We start from the raw sequence: 19624 nt of genomic DNA, 5'->3' as shown, positions 1-19624 counted from the left end.
GGGTTTTCCTTTCAATTTAGTTCTAGGAAGTCAGTGTGAAACAGCCTTATGTTCCCTGTCTCCAGACCTTATTCTCCTGCCTCACCAGGAGGTGGGCATGAGAGTTGGGGGGTATCTGGAAGTTTTAGTCCTCAATCATGTGGTTGGTTTTCTGGTGGCCAGCCTGTAGACTGAAGCTATGTAGTCCTCCCCACTGTGAGTCATCTCATTAGCATACAGAAGACAGTAAATTCCAAGGGATTTAGGGACTCTGTCCCAGGAACCAGGGACAAAGATCAAATACTTATTTTTCATTATACCACAGGCACCTGTTAGGGTTTTGTTATTGTTGTTTCTACAAAACATTCATTTATTCTTGTATTCAAGAGAAGTAATATCTTCAGTCAGGATTAGATTTCAGATATGAAAGAATTTTTGCTAGTCTTAGCCCCTAGTCATAAAATAATGTCATGAAAACATTTTTATTCCCTAATGATTATAACTAAGGGAAAAGATCTTAAAGAGTTGATTTTGGTAGTACAAGTGTATGCAAATGATTGATGATTTTGCTAATTGTTTTTCCTTGATTTGTGCATTAGCAACTTTTAGTGTGTCATATCAAGAGGAATGCTGGGGAAATAATATAATGATTATTTATATAGAGTTCTCTGTTTTCTTGTTTTGGCAATATTTGAAAGTTAGGACTGATCCTGAGGGAGTTGAATTTTGTAAAGTTAATTACTTTCCTGCTGCCAGTAGTGATTTATATCTGTGATATTATATCAGCTAGTCATATGGGAATGAGAAACAAAATTACTTTTCTGCAATTACCAACTCACTAGTAGGGTATTCAGGTGTCCCTGGGTAGCACACAATATAATAGAGTAGTGGGTAAAACTTTTTTCCAATTTGAACAAAAAGGCCTTGTCAACTTTTTAAAGGTCTCTTGATACATATATAAAGGAAGTCATAAAGAGCACTTGGTATATAGAGAACATAATTTTTTAAATTACTTTTTTAAAGAGAGGTCAAACTTATCTCTAGGGACCCAGACTAGAGTTCATCCTCCTATTTTCTTATAGACCAAGAAGGAAAGAAAGTTATCAGATTTAACCTATCAAAAATTTTGACTATTTATTGGATACCATCCAAGTAATCTTAAAATTAAATATATATGTGTGTATGTGTGTGTGTGTATGTATATGTATATACCTACAGTCAGCCCTTTGTGTCTGTGAGTTTTACATCCGTGGATTCAGCCAACCTCAGATTGAAAATATCAGGGGAGGAAAATGGATGGTTGCATCTGTATTTAGTATGTACAGACTTTTTTTCTTATTATTCTCCAAGCAATACAGCATAACAACTATTTATATAGCATTTATATTGTATTAGGTATTATAAGTAATCTAGAGATGATTTAAAGAATACAGGAGGAGGCCGGGCACGGTGGCTCACGCCTGTAATCCTAGCACTTTGGGAGGCCAAGGTGGATGGATCACGAGGTCAGGAGATCGAAACCATCCAGGCTAACACAGTGAAACCCCGTCTCTACTAAAAATACAAAAATTTAGCCAGACATGGTGGCACCCGCCTGTAGTCCCAGCTACCCAGGAGGCTGAGGCAGGAGAATCGCTTGACCCCGAGAGGCAGAGGTTGCAGTGAGCTGAGATCATACCACTGCACTCCAGCCTGGGCAACAGAGCAAGAGACTATCTCAAAAGAAAAAAAAATAATACAGGAGGATGTGCATAGGTTATATGCAAATACTACATCATTTTATATCAAGAACTTGAGCATCCATGGATTTTGATATCCTCGGGGGTCCGGGAACCAATCCCTCTCAGATGCCTAGGGACAACTCTATGTTATGTGTCTGTGCTGTATGTGTAACATCTTCTCAAAAGTTACATTGACAGGCTCGTTCCTCCTGATCATAATTTCTCAGTTCTTATGGTGGGATATGGTTTTTATAGTGATAAGATGTGAAATGTATTAAACTGTGAAAATGTAATCAATGATGGGGAGGGGGATGTGTTTACCATTCTATCACTGGATCAAAATACATGCCTTTGAACTAGGGTGAGACATCCATAGCCTGGTCCTCTGTTGCCAATGGCAAGATAGAGTTAGTAAAATATTCTAAGATTCAGAGTCGAGTGGTTCTTTAATTTATTTTGATTTCCATGACTATGTATACGAAGGATAGAGATGCTTTTCAGGAATGTCTAAGTTTCTGACTTTTAGTTGATGTGTTAAATCATACATGCAGGCAATCTGGTATTGGGTAACAGTGTCAAATTTTGATACTTACAGAAGTAGGCAGATGAGTAGTTATTTGGTTTTGTGGTAGCCCAAGATACTGAGTGAGCTGCTAGGATAATTCTTTGGCTACTAAGTTCCGTGCCATACTTCAGAGTCCAGGCCCACATTTGGATTTTTTATTTTGAAGGATTAAGCCATACGGTAGTGGTAGCTATGGGTTACAGTGACAAACCCCTACCTCAATATATTTTATGGCTATGTTTCCAGTGACTTCTAGCCTTACTAGTACTCATCTAATTACTTTATCTTTTAAAAAATATTTTAGCCAACATTTAATTCAAAAGAAAGCTTGAAATGTAGCCTACTCATGGAAAATATTTTATGTAAGTGGAATCACATAGTACCTGTCTTTTTGTATCTGGCTTATTTCGCTTAGCATGATGTTTTCAGGGTTCATCTGTGTTGTCGCATGCTTCATTCGTTTTTACAGCTAAAGAAAATTTGTGTGTGTGTGTGTGTGTGCGTACATACTGCATTTTGTTTATGCATTCGTTTGTTGATAGACATTTAGGTTGTTTCCTATTCTTGGCTATTGTGAATACTGCAACACGCTGGGCATTTTGATCTGTGGTTTTTGATGGTCTTTGGCATATTTTTAAATAAAGCATTGTTTATATGTTTATTTGCTATAAAATATGAAATATTTTCATTGTCTTAATAAAAGAGAGAAGCAAAGTCTCTACTTATATGTTAATGAAAAGAAAAATTAAATATAGTGAGACTACGCCATCAAACTTTATGGTGCCTCCTAACCACTTCATCAGTATGAGAATATTTCCCCAGAGAAGGCTGGACGCATCATCAGGCCCCAAACCACCCTGTTTATAAAGCATGGCAGGCAATCATGCTTCCCCCAACCCCAGAAAACTAAAAGAAAAACTTTTGGTTACTCTGTAATCTTTGAAAAGAAAAAATTAGTTTAATAAGGTATTGCTTTATAAGATTTAATCTTAGATGTTCTGAAGAGTACTTTTTTTTAAAGAATTAAGTTTTAACTTAGGTAATTTTTACTACACCTTTTATTTTTTTCTCTTCAAAAGTCATATGTCACTGTTTTTTTGTTTTTATTTTTGTTTTTGTTTTGAGACAGTCTCTGCTCTGTTGCCCAGGCTGGAGCGCAGTGGCGCCATCTCAGCTCACTGCAGCCTCTACCTCCTGGGTTCAAGTGATTCTTCTGCCTCAGCCTCTCGAGTAGCTAGGACTACAGGCGCCCACCACCACACCTGGCTAATTGTTTTGTATTTTTAGTAGAGACGGGGTTTTACCATGTTGGGTCCGCTGGTCTCGAACTCCTGACTTCGGGTGATCCACCTGCCTCAGCCTCCCAACGTGCTGGGATTATAGGCATGAGACACCACGCCCAGCCAAGTCACTTGTAGACGGTTTCACAGAATATTTCCTTCACTTTTTGCAGACTGTTTAGCTTTCCCAGTATTTTCAATCATAACTCATATTTGGTGGTTCATATGTGAAATATTACAATTACACAAATATTATTTTACCTTGTTACTGTACACCATAGATTCTTTTTCTTTTTCTTTTTTCACTGGTTATTTTTCACTGGTTATTGATTAATACATAAAGATCTATGCAACTTGGCCTGGTGCAGTGGCTCACGCCTATAATCCCAGCACTTTGGGAGGCCCAAGTGGGCTGATCACTTGAGATCAGGAGTTCAAGACCAGCCTAGCCAACATGGCAAAGAGCCATTTCTACTAAAAATATAAAAATTAGCCAGGTGTGGTAGCAAGCACCTGTTGTCCCAGCAACTTGGAAGGCTGAGGCAGAAGAATCTCTTGAACTCAGGAGGCAGTTGCAGTGAGCCAAGATCACACCACTGCACTCCAGCCTAGGCAACAGAGTTAGACTCTGTCTCAAAAGAAAACGAAAAAGGAAGATCTGTGCAACTTGTGTAGTAATTTCATTGATACAGTCTTCAGTCATGGGTTGTCTACAAACTTCATCAATAAACAAATGAGCTTGCCCTTCAGGTTGCCCTTCTGGGGTCAAATGTGGTGGAGTCTGAGACAGCCACATTCTGGTAACCTGCAGGATGATTTGGGTGTTTTAGCTGGTGGAGGCAGTGACCTCAGACTCTGGACGGTGAACGGGGATCTCGTTGGACACGTCCACTGCAGGGAGATCATCTGTTCTGTGGCTTTCTCCAACCAGCCCGAGGGAATATCTATCAATGTAATTGCTGGGGGATTAGAAAATGGAATTGTAAGGTAAGAGGAATTTGGATTCTCTTTTATTGATTTCATAAGGACATAGGAGTTTCAGAAATTAATTTTTAATACTAGGCATATTAATATTCAGTATTTAGAGATTTAAACTCACCTTGGGATACAGGCTCTTTAGTTATTCCTGTTTTATTTCTAAATAATAAAGATAGCTTTAGTACAGTTTTGAGGTTTTATGTTAACTATAAAAGATTAACAATATGAAAGTATACAAAGTTAAAAGTTCCCTTATTCCCACATCTACCCCCTGCAAACTTCCTAGAGGGAATTACTGTTAATTATTTGTTACATTTCAAACAAAACAAATATGGAGGGCTTTTTAGGGAGAGTAATTTTAGTTTGCATAATTAGATGATTTTTTTCCCTTCTAGGTTATGGAGTACATGGGACTTAAAGCCTGTGAGAGAAATTACATTTCCCAAATCAAATAAGCCCATCATCAGGTAAGATCTTCTCCCCTTTATGCTTGAGAATATAATTTGTGATTGTATTTTTTGTAGAGAGGTATTTAAGCACACAGACTTAAAGAAATGTGATTGAAGTCATCATGAAAAGCCAACTATTTAACACACAGTGTGTTGTCCATGATCCAGCAGCAAGAGAGACCACACTCCTTGTCTTCATGGATCTTAAAATCTGAGTCAGTGACTCAAAGTCTAATGGAAAGACATGCTTGTAGCATGTCTCTGGAATCATAGAGACTATATTTTTTCCTTTCATATTTGACAAGACCATAATGGTGATTGATAGCTGCAGGGGTGCTTGAGAGGATAGATAAATAGTCAGTTACTCTTTGCTTAGTTAACAAATTTGACTTTAAATAATTAGAAATAAAGTGATTCAAATTCTACTTTATTAAATTAAATGTATTTTCAGTGTACCAAATTTAAAGTTGAAGGAACCTATATTATTAATGTTACATTTTTTTTCCTTTTCTCTTTCAGGGAAATAATATATAGCCATAAAATACTTATTTATCTTTATAAGGAGAAAATATAGTACTGTTAATTTTTTTTTAAGTTTTGTACACCCAAATATTTGTTGTTTATGTAATAAAGCATAAACAAGGAGGCAAAAGAAGATATGCAAAGAAGAATAGAATGTACTGAGCTTTGTGATCCTGATTTTATTCTATATCACCTCATTTACGAGCATCTCAAACTTGTCAGCAGAGTGACTATATTAGAATTACAGTCAAAACCAATGAGTTGTAGGCAGTCATTTAGTTTATGTCTCTCTGCGCCACTGAAGATAACTTCTTTACACTAACCTCAGTGTGATGACCAATATGCGAATACCATTTTAAGAAATATAATATACAAACAGGAATTTTTTTTTTTACAGCCTTACATTTTCTTGTGATGGCCACCATTTGTACACAGCAAACAGTGATGGGACCGTGATTGCCTGGTGTCGGAAGGACCAGCAGCGCTTGAAACAGCCAATGTTCTATTCCTTCCTTAGCAGCTATGCAGCCGGGTGAATGCAAATGAACTTTGTGTTCTCCAAAGCACTTTAACTCCAAACTAGATTTGTTGACTTCACCAGTTTTAGGAGGTTGAACCTAAAGAAATGGATGACTGAACAAACCATCCAAATAATGATAAAGTCTATTCATCTGCACAAAATTCTAAAGATTTACATGATCCTAAGAGGAAAGTTCTGTTCTATTTTAATGATAATCTGGAAGATTGTGTCAATATGCACTAGCCAACAAGTTTTAAGCCTTGCATGGTATATTAAAATGATATTCTTAAAATTTTTTCCCACCAAGGTATTCCAAAGAAAATATTAAGGTCTCCCCTTTTTCTGTGATTCCAAAAGAACCAGTAGAATTTAAATTGGTTAGCTAATTGTTTATATAAAACACACTAAAATTATATTTTAAAAGTTTTCTGCCATGAAATACTCCTCCCACCACACACACATGCTCCAAAAGAGGAAAGAAAAAATGATAATTTTTAGGACTTGATAATTGCTTTATTTGAGAAGCAAATTATTCAGTAGGTGCCTCTGTACCAAATATTTTATGGAGTATCTGAATACTAAAAATAAACTATGAATGAATCTCAAAGTTAGGCAGTTTTTGCCAGTTTCCTTCTTAGCTCAAAGGAGAACCAGAATTTTTTTGACAGCCACAAACAAGAATACAGGTATCTTGGATTTCAGACACATTCTGTTTCTTCATAAAAATTTTGTTTAAAATGTGTAACACTAGATATTGAATATCCTTAGTTGAGTCACCAAGGTTTAAACACAGTGGTAAGTCTTAAAGTCTGCTATTTATAGAGCATTAAATCTGTACCAAATTGCAATAGAAAGCCTCCAGTATGCAAGAAGTTTGCATGGGTATTAAGAATACAGCCTAAATAAGCCATTTAATCTAATCTGCAGGAATAATTTTCTTCCCCAAAACAGAATTAGAAAAGAAAAGGAGACAGCTTACTTTATTTTAAACAGGAGGCAGAATAATTCTTTTAGGAAACCATTTTCATTCTGTTTCTACTAACCTATATCATCTGAGAATTCTAGGAAGAAGAATAAAATCTAGTGTATTCCACAGCAAACTTACATACCGTACAGACAGAATTCCTAAATATCTTGGAACCGTCTGTCTCTCCCATATGATGGCTGTCTGTATATTTTTACTTGGGGTGGTGCTTTATTGGCTTTGAAAACACTGTCAAATAAGCTCAGTAATATGTTACCATGGGATAAAAATATGTATCCCTGCCTAAGAATAACTTGTGCATTTGTTATGGAAATTTAATTCATATGGTGTTTACAGTACTACTTTTGTAACTTCCAGACTTTCTAAAACATTCTGCTTAAAAACCATATAAAATATAATTCCAAAGTCTCTGCTGTTAAGATAGATTCAAGAGAAAACAAGTGGCCATGTATGCTTTAACCTTAAACTGCGTACACATGTAGTGATACCTAGGCTGCGTTTAGATCACCATGTGCTCAGGCCAGGTGTTAATCCTGAGGTCCATGGAGGTGCAGAGATGAGATTACTCCTATTCACGTTGAAGTGATTTGCTTTGTTAACAAAAAATTGCAGCTATTGTCTAGCTTTCATTTTTTTACTGAGAACTTTAAATTAGTCCCCTATTAGAATAGGGTTGCTACTCAGTCTTTTTTTAAAAACCGAATTTCATCATTTATCTAAACAGAAAATATGCAAAATAACTGGTCTTGTTAAGAGTGCAATATTATATTTTTATGTACAAATAAAAATTAATTTGGGGGGATTATTTATTCAGCATGAAACCTAATATGTATATGTTTGAAATACTTCATAATGTGCATGTTGTAGCAAACATTTCTGTAAATTATCACAAGCTCTGTTACCTTTATATACACTGCCACTTCAATTTGGAAATAAATTTCATAAAAATACACTTAAACACCTTTTCTTTAAGCTATTTAAATATTATGAGCAGATATCAAATCGATGGCTTTTTTTGTAACCCACATAGGTTTTGTCTTTAGCTCCACTGTGCGTTTACATCACTAGATAAAGATAACTTTCTTTTCTTTTTTTTTCTTTTTTTTTTTTTTTTTTGAGATGGAGTTTTGCTCTGTCACCCAGGCTGGAGTGCAGTGGCGCGATCTCAGCTCACTGCAACCTCTGCCTTCCAGGTTCAAGCGATTCTCCTGCCTTAGCCTCCTGAGTAGCTGGGACTACAGGAGTGTGCCACCAAGCCCGGCTGATTTTTTTTGTATTTTTAGTAGAGATAGGGTTTCACCGTGTTAGCCAAGATGGTCGTGATCTCCTGACCTCGTGATCCACCTGCCTTGGCCTCCCAAAGCGCTAGGATGACAGGCGTGAGCCACCATGCCCAGCCTAACTTTCATTTCTTATTGTGGTTTTTGTACTAAAATTTTATGTTTCAACCTTTACTACCCTTAAATGGTGTGGACATTAGTCCCAAGATCAAACCACTCATTTTAAGGAAAAGACCATCTGCTCACCCCCATCCCCACAGCAGAGCTATATTGAGCCCTTGCCAGGTGCCAGGCACCTTACCGAGTGCGGAGGATACTTGCTGCACGAAGCACAGTGGTCCCTGCACTCCTGGAGGTTACAGGCTGGTGGAGAAACCACCATGGATAACACACAACATGTACAGTTACAAACCATGGTAAGTGTCAGGTAAAATATAGGGTACTCTGAAAGAATGTAAGAGGAAGGACTTTATTTAGATTGAGGAGATCTAGAAAGCCTCTTGAAAAATTGACATTTTTGGCCAGGCGTGGTAGCTCACGCTTGTAATCCCAGCACTTTGGGAGGGCGAGGTAGGCGGATCACTTGAGGTCAGGAGTTGGAGACCAGCCTGGCCAACATGGTGAAATGCCGTCTCTACTAAAAATACAAAAATTAGCCAGGTGTGGTGGTGGGCACCTGTAGTCCCAGCTACTTGGGAGGCTGAGGCAGGAGAATTGCTTGAACCTGGGAGGCAGAGGTTGCAGTGACTGAGGAAAAAAACATGCCTGGTGACCTGCTTCTCACAATTTTGGATGACTTGTTTATGTTCTGAGGGGAAAAGCAAAAAACAAAAAAAGAGCTACAAGGCCAACTTTTTTTTTTTTTTTGAGACAGAGTTTTACTTTTTTTCCCAGGCTGGAGTGCAAGGGTGCAATCTCGGTTCACTGCAACCTCCGCCTCCTGGGTTCAAGCGATTCTCTTGCCTCAGCCTCCCCAGTAGCTGGGAATACAGGTGCCCGCCACCATGCCCAACTAATTTTGTATTTTTAGTAGAGATGAAGTTTCACCCTACTGGCCAGGCTGGTCTTGATCTCCTGACCTCAGGTGATCCACCTGCCTCGGCCTCCCAAAGTGCTGGGATTACAGGCGTGAGCCACCGTGCCCGGCAAGGCCAATGTTTATAAAAATGAGTATGGAGGAAACAAACTCAGCGAGTGAATGTTTTTTACCAATAATTGCAGAACAGTGGGGGTTCTCGGATCATCTGTGTTGCCGGCCCTCTTTCTTTGCTGATTACCCTTCAGGTGTCCCCAATTTGTCCCAAACTGTCTCCCATCTTGGACAGCTATATTATTTTTTCATTGTACTCCTTCTCAAGGTAACACTCCATGTACTGTGAAGCCAAAGCACTTTAAAACCTAACGAGCTTAAAACCTTGAACCAGAAAGACCAACTGAAAAGCATTAGCGGTTGCGGGGAGACGGGTAGGAAACAGAAGAACTGCCACTGGAGAGAACAATTCACAACTGAGGTCAAAGGAAGCAAAAGAGCTTTTAAGTTGAGCACAAACTGGTATTGCGGAGTATTGCAAAAGCTTCATGTTGCATGCAGGATTTCCCCCCGGGTCATGTCGTTTTCCACTGCACAATTAAGGCAGCTACATTTGCCAATACCAAACATACACATATATGTACATTGAGTTGAGAAAGAGGTGCCAGCAATACCGTGTGTCATGTGACAACAGAAAACTATATCTTGCCACTTTGGGACACTGGGTTGCAACTCAGTTGTCTGAGAGAAATTAAATAATACAGTGTGTCCTTTGAGGCCAAAATGACTAGACGATCATTTGCGACTAGGCTACAATATTCCTGCTGAAGAGCTGAGCTCGTTCTTCCCCCATGAGCGAAGTTAATGAGAGATGAGTTTGGAAAAGATTGTCTTGTGGCAAAGTTTGGCTCATTTCCAAAGTAAATTCAACTGCTCTTGCCAAAACTTCTGAAGACTGATAATAATGAACTGGTCTTTCATTCTCAGATTTTTATTTTGTTAAAATAGCTATAAAAGTCCTTGGAATCCAGTTCCAAGAGTAAATAAAAAAGACTGTCTTTTCTGAGACTTTTAGTAAAAATTAACCTATAATTTTCATAGTAGTTGATATAATCTAAATACAAATGAGTCATTAGGTAACTTCATTATGTAGTTTCTATACACAATTTTCCACACAGTAGTAGTTTATTACAACAAAGTAAGAACTACTTACATGTGTTCCTACGTGGATATGAATTAGACATTCTATTTTGTTTTCCACAATGGTCTGGAGAACAGAGTGAGGAGGTAAAATGCCTCACAGCCTGAGGTGGAGACTGGAAGAACAGCTGTTTTCCACCACCCTTTCCACCATGTGCATTTTTAGACCCAAGCATTGTTCTCTGTTCCCTGCTGCAGGCATTTCAAAGCCAGCTTCAGCCCCACCTCATGGATATATGTGCTCAATGGTGCTGCTCACTGCTTTATGTTTAACTGGTAGTCTCTGCCTGAACTCTGTGTTCTCCTGAACTTTAAATTTCCTCAGTTATTACAATCAATTATTTGGAATATACTTAGTGTTGGACCATCTTTCTCTTGTGAACATCGATGAGTTTCAAAAACAAAAATCATCAGAGCTGAATCTGAGAAATAGAACTGTTTTAGTCAAAAACAAGTTACAATTACGAGGTACTGAAAAAAATGTGTGATTCAGCAAGTAATTCCAAAAGAGGAATTTTTTTAAGATTTTGAGCAATGTGTAATATCACTGGAATAGGGTAGATTAGGTACTTAGGATAAACGAAGGAAGAAAGCAAGCAAGCGTCACAGGACGGATGGACAGGTACCTGTCTCATTGTTTCTTTTCTTGATTTTTTGTTTGTTTGTTTGTCTGTCTGTTTGTTTTCGAGACAGAGTCTTGCTCTGTTGCCCAGCCTGGAATGCAGTAGTGTGATCTTGGCTCACTGCAACCTCCACCTCCCAGGTTCAAGAGATTCTCCTGCCTCAGCCTCCCAAGTAGCTGGGATTACAGGTGCGTGCCACCATGCCTGGATAATTTTTGTGTTTTTAGTAGAGATAGGGTTTCACCATATTGGTCAGGCTTTGTCTCAAACTTCTGACATCAGGTGATTTGCTGGCCTCGGCCTCCCAAAGTGCTGGGATTATAGGCATGAGCCACCGCACCCGGCCTTCTTGATCATTTTTAGAAAAACTTCCCAACCCCAAATAAACGACCAAGTCCTGCTTGCTTTTCTTTGTGTTTGGATAACGTCCTTCACAAAGTGAAGCCACACTGGATGATCTGCAGTTACACACTTTCCTTGGCGTGAACTTATTTCACTCCCCCAAAGGTTCTCTTAACTCTTTTCTTGTCCTTCGTTTTAGTAGATTACAGTTCTTCCTTATTTATCTCAGGATAGTCCCTTATACAAATATTAAAACAAGAGTGAAAATGACAGAGTTGTGTACACATGTCCTGCCAGAAATGACAAGCGCTCCTTTTAGATCCACTGAGAAAGGCTTGTTTAGAGCCCCATTTAAGACCAACAGTTCATTATCATTCAGGGACAAATTGTGCCAGAAGCAACCCGTCTCTCTTTCAATCTGATAATTCTTATATATTCTCTGTGCATTAAATCACTCCGTATTAGACAATATTTTGCAGTTTTTATTATCCTGCTATCAACTGATGCTTGGGAACTTTTTATCGAGGAATAACATTCAAAAGCTAAGGCTGTTCTTTTAGTAATTTCCTTCCTAAGTGATGCCACTCATATACCAAACTACCTTTGCCAAATCTTAAAAAAAAATTAAATTTAAGCAAGTCAATGAGTACCTGGTTTTCCTTGATGTCCCATTAAACATGGAGGCATGGTTGCTCATTTTTTAACATTTTTGGGCTTCTATAACATACCAGATACAAAGATTTATAACAGAGAATCTGCTCTCAAAAGAACTCCATGAGAAAGGAAATGTAAAAAGAGAACTGTGACACAACCAAGTAAATTTTATAATAGAAGCAGCTGCGTATCAGGGTGACTAAAATGGGAAGAGGGGGCAGTCAGATTAGGTTTCCCAAAGATATTAAAGATATAGGAAAATCTTGGCCGGGCGCAGTGGCTCATGCCTGTAATCCCAGCACTTTAGGAGGCCGAGGCAGGTGGATCACCTGAGGTTGGGAGTTCAAGATCAGCCTGATCAACATGGAGAAACCCCATCTCTACTAAAAATACAAAATTTAGCTGGGCATGGTGGTGTGTGCCTGTAATCTCAGCTACTCGAGAGGCTGAGGCAGGAGAATCGCTTGAACCCAGGAGGCAGAGGTTGCAGTGAGCCAAGATCACACCATTGCACTCCAGCCTGGCCGATAAGAGCGAAACTCTGTCAATAAAAAAAAAGATACAGCAAAATCTTGAAGACAACAATTTACCAGATTTGGGTCAAGGTAGAAGGAAACCAGTAGTGCCAAGGCTCAAAAGGTATAAGAAGGCAGGGAGTGGAAGTGCTCAGTGTCTCAGGGACCGAGGTGGAAGAGGCGATCGGGGGAAATGAGTGTTAAACTATAATGGGAACTTCTGCCTCTGTCCACTTGGGGAAAACTGAGATCAGACTTACCCTGCTATCAAAAACAACTGGGAAACGCGATGATCTACGAGGCAATGATTTTCAATGTGGAAGGCAGACAGCACAAGATATGATGCCTGAAAGAAGGGAAATGAACTGAGTAAATCGTATTGTTGTCTTGGTTTTCTGTACTTAAAAGGTAGCTACAGTGCAGAAAGATCCAAACAAGAGCACAGAAATCATGCTGAGATGAGGAAATGGAGACCAGAGCTTGGGGGAAACTGAGAAACTGGAATATGTGGGGCACAGAATACCATACAGTAGGTTGCTACTCAGCAACAAAGAGATTCAGATTGAAAACAAACAAATCATCAGAGCTGAATCGAAAACTAGAACTGTTTTAGTCAAAAACAAGTTATGGTTATGAGGTACTGAAAAAAAATGGTGATTCTGCAAGTAATTCCAAAAGAGGAATTTTTAAAATATTTTGAGCAACGTACAGTGTCATTGGAATAGGGTAGATTAAGTACATACTTGGAAGAAACGAAGGAAGAAAGGAAGCAAGCATCACAGGCGGATGGACAGACACTATGTCTCATTGTTTCTTTTCTTAATAGTTTTTAAGAAAACTTTCCAACCCCAAATAAACCACCAAGTCCTGGTTGCTTTGCTTTGTCTTTGGATAACGTCTTTCACAAAAACGAAGCCCACATCTGATTATCTTCCCTTACAGGGTAATGCCTGTGGGTCCCATGGAGGCTCTGGCTGAATACTAAGCTATATGCGTGTAACACAAAGCTCCATGGGTCTGAGCAAAGAATGTACAGGCAGCTGTAAGCTGAGCAATTCTCAGAGCTCACAGGGGATTGAGATACATCTGAGTTCCAACCCACCAAAGGGAAGAGTTCATTGAACACACAGGCATTCAACTGTGACCCCAGAAGAATCACACCCTAGTACGAAGGCTAAACTAGTCCTAGAATAAACTAATCCTATAATAATGGCTATGAGCCTTTAAGACAACCATCAAAAGGATCAAACATCTGTAAGTACCTTCCAAAACAAAGTCCCTATTCTTTAAAAGAAGAGAGCATCTACTAGAAATACGAAAATTAGCTGGGTGTGGTGGTGCACGCCTGTAGTTCCAGCTACTCTGGAGGCTGAGGAAGAAGAATGGCTTGAACTGGGAGGCGGAAGTTGCAGTGAGCTGAGATTGCGCCACTGCACTCCAGCCTGGGCGACAGAGAGAGACTCCGTCTCAAAAAAAAAAAAAAAAAAAAAAAAAACCTAGGCATACAACGGTGTATATTTACAATGTCTAGCATCCAATCAAAAATTGAGATATATAAATAAATAGGAAATGTGACCCAAAAATGTGACGCAAAATAGGTGAAAACTGTTGATAAAAACAGAACAAGAAGGAAGGAAATGAAAGAATTCACATACAAGCATATTAAAATAGTTATTAAATGCGCTCAATATATTCAAAGGTTTAAAAAGGAAACAATAAATTTAATGAGAAAAAATGGAAAATTCAAAAAACTAAACAGAACTTCTAGAAATAAACATTGAATATCTGAAATGATTTTTCTGTCACATCAAGCATGTGAATAAAGAAAATTTTACTGGCTAGGCTTAACAGCAGATCAGACACTTCAAAAGAAAGGATCAGTGAACTTGACATTACAGCAGAAACTGTCCAAACTGAAACAGAGAATAAAGAAATTCCTAATGAACAGAGCTTCAGTGACTACGGTACAAAATCAGATAGTCTATAGAAAAAAGAGATGCATTACATACCCAGGAACAGGATAAAGATCTGCAGATTTCTTTTTTTTTTTTTTTTTTTTTTTAAGACAGAGTCTCACTCTTGTTGCCCAGGCTGGAGTGCACTGGTGCGATTTCTGCTCACTGCAACCTCCACCTCTCGGGTTCAAGCAATTCTCCTGCCTCAGCCTCCTGGGTAGCTGGGATTACAGGCGCCCACAACCATGTTCAGCTAATTTTTTGTATTTCTTAGTAAAGATGTGGTTTCACCATGTTGGCCAGGCTGGTCTCAAACTCCTGACCTCAGGTGATCCTCCCACCTCAGCCTCCCAAAGTGCTGGTATTACAAGTGTGAACCACCGTGCCCTGTCTGAAGATTTCTTCAGAGAAAGTATACAAGCACAATGAATGACATCTTTAAACTTCTTCAAGATGTCAATCTAAAAAAACTCCGTCAAAAACAAAAGCAAAATACTTATATTCAGAAAAACAAAAACAGACGATCACCAGCCAATCTGTATTGCCAAAAAAAGGTTAAAAGATGTTCTGCAGGTAGAAGGAAATATCAGACAGAAATCTGGATCTTCAAAAATAAATGAAGAGCATCAGAAATGATAAAAATAAAAGACTTTTCAAAATAATTTCTAAATGTTTCAAAAGAAAATTGACTGCTTAAAGTAGATTAATGTTCTGTGGGGTTATTACATATGTAAAGGCGAGATATAACAAAAATAATACAAAGGATGGAAGAGGGGAAATGGAAGCACGCACTGAAAAGAATCTAATAGTGAAGAAGTGGTCTGATGTTACTTGAAGGTAGTCGATGGAAAATTAAAGATGCATTTTATAAACCCTAGAACAAAGAAACAGGGAGAAAATGAAGGTCAATACTTGAGATAAAATGGAATACTAAAGTATACTCAGGCAAGAAAAAAAAGGAATGAAGAATAGGACAAATAGAAAACAAATAACAAGTTAGTAGTTTTAAACCCAACCACATGATAATTACATAAGAAGTAAATGATCTAAACATACCAATTAAAAGTAGAGATGGGGCTGGGCGCGGCGGCTCACGCCTGTAATCCCAGCGCTTTGGGAGGCCGAGGCGGGTGGATCACGAGGTCAGGACATCAAGACCATCCTGGCTAACATGGTGAAACCCCGTCTCTACTAAAAATACAAAAGTTAGCTGGGTGTGGTGACGGGGCACCAGCTACTCAGGAGGCTGAGGCAGGAGAATGGCATGAACCCGGGAGGCGGAGCTTGCAGTGAGCCGAGATTGCGCCACTGCACCCCAGGCTGGGCCACAGAGCAAGACTCCGTCTCAAAAAAATAAAAATCAAAAAAAAGTAGAGATGGGGTTTCACCATGTTAGCCAGGACAGTCTCGATTTCTTGACCTCGTGATCCTCCAGCCTCGACCTCCCAAGGTTTTCCTTCTTTATCCCTAGTCATATTCTTTGTTCTGAAGTCTTCTTTGTTTGTATCTATATAGCCAATGCAGATTTCTTACTATTAGTTGTCAAGCCGACAGATTGTCAAGCTGAATTTTAAAAAGCAGATCCAACTCTGTGCTGCCTACAAAGATGGAGAATCCCACTTTTAAGAATAAAGATACAGGCTGGGCACGGTGGCTTACGCTTGTAATCCCAGTACTTTGAGAGGCTGAGGCGGGAGGATCACCTGAGGTTAGGAGTTTGAGACCAGCCTGGACAACATGGTGAAATCTGGTCTCTAGTAAAAAGGCAAAAATTAGCTGGGCGTGGTGGCAGATGACTGTAATCACAGCTACTCGGGAGGCTGAGGCAGGAGAATCACTTGAACCTGGGAGGCAGAGGTTGCACTGAGCTGAGATGGCAACATTGCACTCCAACCTGTGCAACAAGAGTGAGAGTCCATCTCAAAAAAAAAAAAGAAAAAAAAAAGATACAGATGGATTTAAAAATTAAAAGGATATAAACACATATCATGTAAACACTAATAGTAAGAAATCTGCATTGGTTATATAGATACAAACAAAGAAGACTTCAGAACAAAGAATATGACTAGGAATAAAGAAGGAAAACCTTGGGAGGCCGAGACGGGCAGATCACGAGGTCAAAAGATCGAGACAATACTGGTCAACATGGTGAAACCCCGTCTCTACTAAAAAGACAAAAAGTAGCTGGGCGTGGTGGTGGGCGCCTGTAGTCCCAGCCACTCTGGAGGCTGAGGCAGGAGAAGCGCTTTAACTCGGGAGGAGGAGGTTGCAGGGAGCCGGGATCACGCCACTGCACTCCAGCCTGGCAGAGGAAGGCTCCCTCCTCCTCCGCCCGCCCCCCCCCCCGCCCCAAAAAAAAGAAGGAGAGGGAAAACGAATACCCAGGGTCCTGGTGCCAGACTTGACACTACTGCAGCAGTCCTGGGTGATGTCCAGAGATGAACGGAATCAGAATTACCTGGAGGGCTTGGGGAATCACGGGTTGCTGGGCCCCACCCCCAGAGTTGCTGATTCCTTAGGTCTGGGTGGGGCCTGGAAGTCTGCATCTCTAAAAAGTTCCCAGGTGACACGCTGATTCTACTGGTTTTGGGATTCACTTTGGAACCACTGGTTGACCTCTCTCCTGTTTAAAATGGACATAATCCTGTCTTGAATGATAGTGTAACAATTCGAAAGATAAAATAAGGAAATGAGGCTCCACTGATTTTCCTTGTGATTGATTAATTGAGATTGGGATTTGGGATAAAAGGAAACCTAGGATTCTGCCTTAGCCAACCAGCCCGGGTCGGGAGGTGGGCAGGAAATGCAGGAGAAATAGAATTTGGGGTGAAAACAATGAGCTCAGGTTTGGATTTATTGAATTTTCAACGCAGTACTCATATATCTTTCTCATTTTTAAAAGACTGTGCGGTGGACATTGACTGGCTTAGTCATTTTGCCAAGGTTTAATTTTGTGCCTTAAATGGGCACTTGGGAGCTTTGTAAAAATTAATGTGTTTGCTGGCCCCATACGGGCCTTTGTGATCTGCGCGTTTGCATCCAATCTGGCACTTGGGCTCCGAGAAGGTACACGTGTGTGTGGGGCAAAGATCCAACCAGTGGGGCCAGGATCTGAGCAACAAGCGCTGTGTCCTTTGTGGCAGGGACCGCTTGCGGACGGCGGATGAGGATGAGGCGCCCAGATCTTCCTGAAATATTTCCTAATCGTTCATCACGATGTTATGTTGTTGTTTTCACAAACGGAATTAATATTGGCCTCCTTTTCTACGAATCTTGCCAACACTGGCGTGACATGTTTTCGTTGCTTCTCTAATCCCAAGGTTTTGTATTATTTTACCAAGTCGGAAAATGGACGGTGCTTAAACTGTTTTTTCCCTGAAAGGACGAGAGCTGTGATCACTTAAGATGTTTTAAAATCTCCAGCGCAAAAGCCTGCGGTGCCAGGGACGAGGCCTGGAGAGCAGTCGCTCCCAGAACCGGGGCGCCAAGGGCGCCCCCCGCCTCCAGCACGCGCCCCCCGCCCTCCCGGCCTCGCTCCCCCGGGAGTGGGGGCCTCTCCCGCCCCGACGCCAGTCACTCAGCAACGTCTAGGCAGTGTTCGCCCGGTTAGTGGCAACGCGGCCGCGCGAATTCGCACAGGTGTTCCGCGTTTCTCCGCCGTTCCCCGCCTTGGCGGGAGGCGTCCGAGGAGTCTCTTGGTGCAGGGCGGGAAGAGGCCCGCGCCGCAAAGGCCCAGGCGCTGGAGCTCACCTGGGCGAGGGCGGTACCTGAGGCTTCGGGGAGACCACGCTGACCGCGGCCCGGTCCCCAGACACCCCCCCGCGACCCCGGTCCCGCCCCGCAGAGCCCTCCAGTGATTTTCCCCCCGGCCCCGCCCCCCAGGCCCCTCCAGTGATTCCCCCACGGCCCCGCCCCCCACACCCCTCCAGTGATTTCCCCCCCCCGGCCCCGGCCCCCACCCCCTCCAGCGGACCCGGCCCCGCATCCCAAGGCCCTTCCAGTGGTCCCCCGGCCACGCGGGCTCCGGATGGGTGGGGCGGGGGCGCGGCCCTTTGCTGGGTCAGGGGGCGGGGGTCCGAGTAGCGGGCGGGGGGCGCAGGCCCGGGCTGGGGCGGGGGCGGGGAGCGCGGGAGCCCCGGTGACGCAGCAGTGACGTTGGTGGCAGCGGGCGGGATTTCCCGGGCGAGACCCCGCGGCGGAGTGGGCGCGGCCAGCGTGGAACGGGGGCGACGAGGGTCGCAGGGTCGCCGGCTCCCCCTTCCCCCGCCGGGGCCCCCACGGCACAGGGGGCCGAACAGAAGCCCCCAGCGTCCAGGGCCGGGGGAGGGTCCGCCTGCACCCCCGGGCCCGCGTGGTCCGGCCCTGCAGGGCGGGAGGCGCGGCGCGGGGCGGGGCCGGTGACGGGACGCGGAGACCCCGCGGGCGGCGGGAGGGGCGCGAGGCGCGCGTTTGCACCCGAGCCCGGCCCGCGCCCCGCTGCGGAGCGATGCCGCTCGGCCTGGCAGCCCCCCGCGAGCACCGCGCTGGAGACGAAGCCCGCGCGTGACCCCGCTCCGGGTAAGTGGCCGCCTGGCCGGAGCCCCGGGTGTCCGCGGGGAAAGCCCAGCCCCGGTGCAGCCAGACGCGGAAGGGAAACTCGGGGAGAAAGTCTCCGGACCTAGGGAGACGGCTCTGGCCCCGGTGGGGTCCTCACGCCGCCAGCTGCTGCACGCGACACAAAGACCTGTGGTTCCCTCGGCCTCCTCTCCCGGGACCTCCCGCTGGGCCCCGGGGAAGCCCGCGCGTGGGTGTGGACAGCCCCCTCGGAGCGCGTCCTGGGGCTCCCGGGACTGGGGGCGCCCAGTCCCTCCGGCATGAGGCAGGCGGGGTCTCGGAGGTCCCCTCTCCATTTGTAGGTCACCGAGCGTTTGTTGTTCTCCCAGCGGGGACGTCCCCCGAGGAAAAGGACCACAGGGGCAGGAGATGGCGTGGCCGGTTGGGCGTTTTCTTTGGGGAAATGTTTCTGGCGAGTGCCTGAGGAAGCCCT

At 42.5% G+C, this 19624-nt stretch overlaps 2 protein-coding genes across 9 annotated transcripts in view; both read left to right on the top strand.

The window, feature by feature from the left end:
* The window catches only part of LYST (lysosomal trafficking regulator), a 226267-nt gene extending 218316 nt beyond the window's left edge, over positions 1-7951 (top strand). For 7 of the 8 annotated variants that reach the window (XM_037986053.2, XM_007989866.3, XM_007989871.3 and 4 more), the window contains 3 exons: positions 4376-4532; positions 4919-4990; positions 5892-7951. In XM_037986053.2, coding sequence (XP_037841981.2) covers positions 4376-4532; positions 4919-4990; positions 5892-6030 — 368 coding nt within the window. In that variant the 3' untranslated portion in view covers positions 6031-7951. Of the gene's footprint in view, positions 1-4356; positions 4533-4918; positions 4991-5891 lie in introns of those variants that run through there. The other variant, XM_007989872.3, reaches the window with a different exon arrangement.
* Positions 7952-18794: 10843 nt separating this feature from the next.
* Positions 18795-19624, top strand: part of GNG4 (G protein subunit gamma 4) — a 95727-nt gene continuing 94897 nt past the window's right edge. The window contains exon 1 of the mRNA XM_037986050.2: positions 18795-19155. The gene's annotated coding sequence lies outside the window, so the exon portion shown is untranslated. The remainder of the gene's footprint in view (positions 19156-19624) is intronic.

Source organism: Chlorocebus sabaeus, chromosome 25 (genome assembly GCF_047675955.1).
Source record: "Chlorocebus sabaeus isolate Y175 chromosome 25, mChlSab1.0.hap1, whole genome shotgun sequence".
In the NCBI taxonomy this organism is placed as follows: domain Eukaryota; kingdom Metazoa; phylum Chordata; class Mammalia; order Primates; family Cercopithecidae; genus Chlorocebus; species Chlorocebus sabaeus.
Note: the sequence above shows the minus strand (reverse complement) of the source record. Positions and strands in the feature narration are given on the sequence as shown.